Source organism: Lepus europaeus, unplaced genomic scaffold (assembly GCF_033115175.1).
Source record: "Lepus europaeus isolate LE1 unplaced genomic scaffold, mLepTim1.pri SCAFFOLD_582, whole genome shotgun sequence".
In the NCBI taxonomy this organism is placed as follows: domain Eukaryota; kingdom Metazoa; phylum Chordata; class Mammalia; order Lagomorpha; family Leporidae; genus Lepus; species Lepus europaeus.
This window is the reverse complement of record NW_026909462.1, coordinates 37,452-42,121: the sequence shown is the minus strand read 5'-3', so window position 1 is coordinate 42,121 and position 4,670 is coordinate 37,452. Positions and strand designations below refer to the sequence as shown.

General features: G+C 68.4%; 1 protein-coding gene across 1 annotated transcript; it reads left to right on the top strand.

Annotated features, from left to right (window-relative positions):
* Nucleotides 1–428: 428 nt before the first annotated feature.
* Nucleotides 429–4,467, top strand: LOC133755586 (epididymal-specific lipocalin-9-like). The gene is made up of 6 exons (XM_062185670.1): nucleotides 429–542; nucleotides 1,111–1,247; nucleotides 3,695–3,768; nucleotides 4,027–4,137; nucleotides 4,216–4,317; nucleotides 4,445–4,467. Exons 1-6 carry the CDS (start codon nucleotides 429–431, stop codon nucleotides 4,465–4,467), a joined length of 561 nt encoding a protein of 186 aa, XP_062041654.1.
* Nucleotides 4,468–4,670: the final 203 nt, after the last annotated feature.

Genomic DNA, 4,670 nt, shown 5'->3' with positions numbered 1-4,670 from the left:
ACACCCCAGCCGGGGAGGCCAGCTCAGCTGCAGGCCCGACTTGTGTCCCAAACACCTCGAACGGGAGCCCCGAGACCAGGCGGGGGCCGGACGCCGACGTGGTGCTGAGAACTGTCCACCCCACCTTGGGGAGCCGAGGGCGGGGGCACCCACAGTTCCCAGGGCCTGCTGAGGGGAGGGCTTGGGTCCAGAGGCCTGGCGGTCACAGGCCCCCCTGTCCTGACACAGCTCCCCGGATGTGCAGGTGAACCCCCGCGCCGGCTCCCGGACAGGATGTGGGCAGCCGGGGGCGGCGGCTGCGGGGGCCCTTGGCTGCACTCCCAGGGTGCACAGGATGTGCGCATGGCCGCAGGGTGGCTGCCCACGGCGCCGGAGAGCATCGAGCAGGGGTATAAGGGCGGCTGCGGGCAGGGATGCCCGGGGACAGGATGGCGCTGGTCCTGCTGGGCCTGGGGCTGGGGCTGGGCTGGGGGCCCAGCTTCACGTCTGCACAGATCCTGAACCCACAGGCCATCGTGCAGAGGAACTACAACATGGCCAGGGTGGGCAGCGCGGGCTCCGGGCGCTGATCCGCGTGTCAGGGCAGCTTTGCCACGAGGCGAGCCCCTCTCTGCTCCCTCGCCAGGGGGGACAGAGCCTGGGGAGGGGGTCCCGGCCCAGGGGGCAGAGCCTGGGGAGGGGTCCCGGCCCTGGGGGGACAGAGCCTGGGGAGGGGTCCCGGGCCCTGGGGGGACAGAGCCTGGGGAGGGGGTCCCGGCCCTGGGGGACAGAGCCTGGGGAGGGGTCCCGGCCCTGGGGGACAGAGCCTGGGGAGGGGTCCCGGCCCAGGGGGCAGAGCCTGGGGAGGGGTCCCGGCCCTGGGGGACAGAGCCTGGGGAGGGGTCCCGGCCCTGGGGGGCAGAGCCTGGGGAGGGGTCCCGGCCCAGGGGGACAGAGCCTGGGGAGGGGTCCCGGCCCAGGGGACAGAGCCTGGGGAGGGGTCCCGGCCCAGGGGGACAGAGCCTGGGGAGGGGTCCCGGCCCAGGGGGCAGAGCCTGGGGAGGGGTCCCGGCCCAGGAGGGTGGCTGTGGGTGCCGGGGGCCCCACCCACCCACCGGAGCCGGCCCTCAGGTGGCGGGGACCTGGTACTCCATCTCCATGGCCTCGGACAACCTGACCTGGGTGCAGGAGCACGGGGACCTGCGCCTGTTTGTGCGACGGATCGAGCACCTGGGCAACGGCAGCCTCAAGTTCAACTTCCGCTTCAGGTGAGCGAGGGCGGCTGCCCCACAGATGCCTACAGCTGCCCCCACAGACCCCCACAGACACCCATGGACCCCCACAGACCCACAGAGACCCACACAGACCCCCATGGACCCACACAGACCACACAGACCCCCACAGACCCCCACAGACCCACACAGACCCCCACAGACCCCACGGACCCCCACAGACCCACACAGACCCACACAGACCCCCACAGACCCACACAGACCCACATAGACCCACACAGACCCACATAGACCCCCACAGACCCACACGGACCCCCACAGACCCCCACAGACCCTCACAGACCCCCATGGACCCCCACAGACCCACACAGACCCCCACAGACCCACACAGACCCACACAGACCCCCATGGACCACACAGACCCACACAGACCCCCACAGACCCCCACAGACCCCCATGGACCACACAGACCCACACAGACCCCCACAGACCCACACAGACCCCCATGGACCACACAGACCCACACAGACCCACACAGACCCCCTGCAGACCCACACAGACCCCATGGACCCCCACGGACCCCCACGGACCCCCATGGACCCACACAGACCCCCACAGACCACACAGACCCCCACAGACCCCCACAGACCCCCATGGACACACACAGACCCACACAGACCCCCACAGACCCACACAGACCCACACAGACCACACAGACCCCCACAGACCCCCACAGACCCCCATGGACCACACAGACCCACACAGACCCACACAGACCCCCATGGACCACACAGACCCACACAGACCCACACAGACCCCCTGCAGACCCACACAGACCCCATGGACCCCCACGGACCCCCACGGACCCCCATGGACCCACACAGACCCCCACAGACCACACAGACCCCCACAGACCCCCACAGACCCCCATGGACACACACAGACCCACACAGATCCCCACAGACCCCCACAGACCCACACAGACCCACACGGACCCACACAGACCCACACAGACCCCCACAGACCCCCACAGACCCACACGGACCCACACGGACCCACACAGACCCACACGGACCCACACGGACCCACACGGACCCACACAGACCCCCACAGACCCCCACAGACCACACAGACCCACACAGACCCACACAGACCCACACAGACCCACACAGACCCACACGGACCCCCACAGACCCACACGGACCCACACGGACCCACACAGACCCCCACAGACCCACACGGACCCACACAGACCCACACAGACCCCCACGGACCCACACGGACCCACACAGACCCCCACGGACCCACACGGACCCACACGGACCCACACGGACCCCCACAGACCCACACGGACCCACACAGACCCACACAGACCCCCACAGACCCACACGGACCCACACGGACCCACACGGACCCACACAGACCCCCACAGACCCCCACGGACCCCCACGGACCCACACAGACCCCCACAGACCCCCACAGACCCCCACAGACCCACACAGACCCCCACAGACCCACACAGACCCCCACGGACCCCCACGGACCCACACGGACCCACACGGACCCACACGGACCCCCACAGACCCCCACAGACCCACACAGACCCACACGGACCCCCACGGACCCACACAGACCCACACGGACCCCCACGGACCCACACAGACCCACACAGACCCACACAGACCCCCACAGACCCACACGGACCCACACAGACCCCCACAGACCCCCACGGACCCCCACGGACCCACACAGACCCACATGGACCCCCACAGACCCACACGGACCCACACAGACCCACACGGACCCCCACAGACCCACACGGACCCACACAGACCCACACGGACCCCCACAGACCCCCACAGACCCACACGGACCCACACGGAACCACACAGACCCACACGGACCCCCATGGACCCCCACAGACCCACACAGACCCCCACAGACCACACAGAACCCCACAGACCCACACAGACCCACACAGACCCACACGGACCCACACAGACCCACACAGACCCCCACAGACCCACACGGACCCACACGGAACCACACAGACCCACACGGACCCCCATGGACCCCCACAGACCCACACAGACCCCCACAGACCACACAGAACCCCACAGACCCACACAGACCCACACAGACCCACACAGACCCACACGGACCCACACAGACCCACACAGACCCACACGGACCCCCATGGACCCCCATGGACCCACACAGACCCTCACAGATCCTCCCCCATAACCCTCCACAGACACACCCCTGCACAGCGGCCCCCCACAGGCCCCCCCACAAACGTACCCCCTGCACAGATGCCCCCTGAGACCCTCCCCACAGAACCCACCACAGACCCTCCCCAGAATCCCCCATAGACACCCCCACAGACGGCCCCTCCCCAGGGCCGCCGGTGCACACGAGGGGGGCTGGTGGCTTTCCGACCCCTTGGCTGAGCTGTGCCCGAGCCCACCCCATGCTGCTCCCAGGGTGCAGGGCGAGTGCGTGATCGTGGCCGTGGTCTTCGAGAGAACCGAGAAGAACGGCGAGTTCTCCATCGCCTGTGAGTGGAGCCGGCTCCGGCTGCGGCTCTGGTACCCCCCACCCACCCCACCGGCAGCCCAGTCACTTTCTGGTGATTTTAGGGACCCCCTGGCCCCTTAACCCTGAAGCAAGAGGCCCCAGCCTAGCACCAACCCCACGAGGGGAGCTGGGATGGGAGGGGCCAGGGAGGGGCCATGGGGACTCTGGATGGGGGCAGGGTGGGGGCGATGCCGCCTTGGAGGTCTCCAGGCCCTGGCTGAGCCGGATCTGCACCCAGACCAGGGCCAAAACAAGCTGCAGGTGGTGGAGACGGACTACAGGCTGTTCATCATCTTCTACCTGCACAACACCCGGGCCGAGAGGCAGACCCAGGTGCTGGCGCTCTACGGTGGGTGCTCGGCCCCCCACCCACAGGGTGCGCTGGGGGCTGCGGCGCGGCTCCACGTGGCCCCTCCTCTGTCCCCAGGGCGCAACCCAGAGATGAGCCCCGCCTTCCTGAACAGGTTTGAACAAGCCTGCAGGAGGTACGGGCTGAGCTCCCGGGCCATCATCCACCTGACCAGCCAAGGTGGGGCTCACAGCCATGGAGCCGGGGGCTGGAGGGGACGGCAGGGGGCCTGGGTCTGGGGAGGACAGCAGGGGTCCAGGGCCAGGAGACCCCCCAGGCCCCATCTGAAGCCCTCCTGCCTCCCTAGATCGATGCTTCTACAATCGGTAGAGGAGCCGGCCGGCCGCCGACCTGGTACAAGGGCTTCCTTTAGCTGGGCTGGGCGGTGCTGGGGGAAACCAGGCTACGTGGGGACAGCTGAGGCTACGAGGCCCTGTCCCTGCCGAAGGCCCTGAGGACCCTTCTCGAAGCCCCTCCCTCTCATCTGCTACAGGGGTAGCAGGAAGAAAGCGCTTGGTGCAAATGGGTCCACC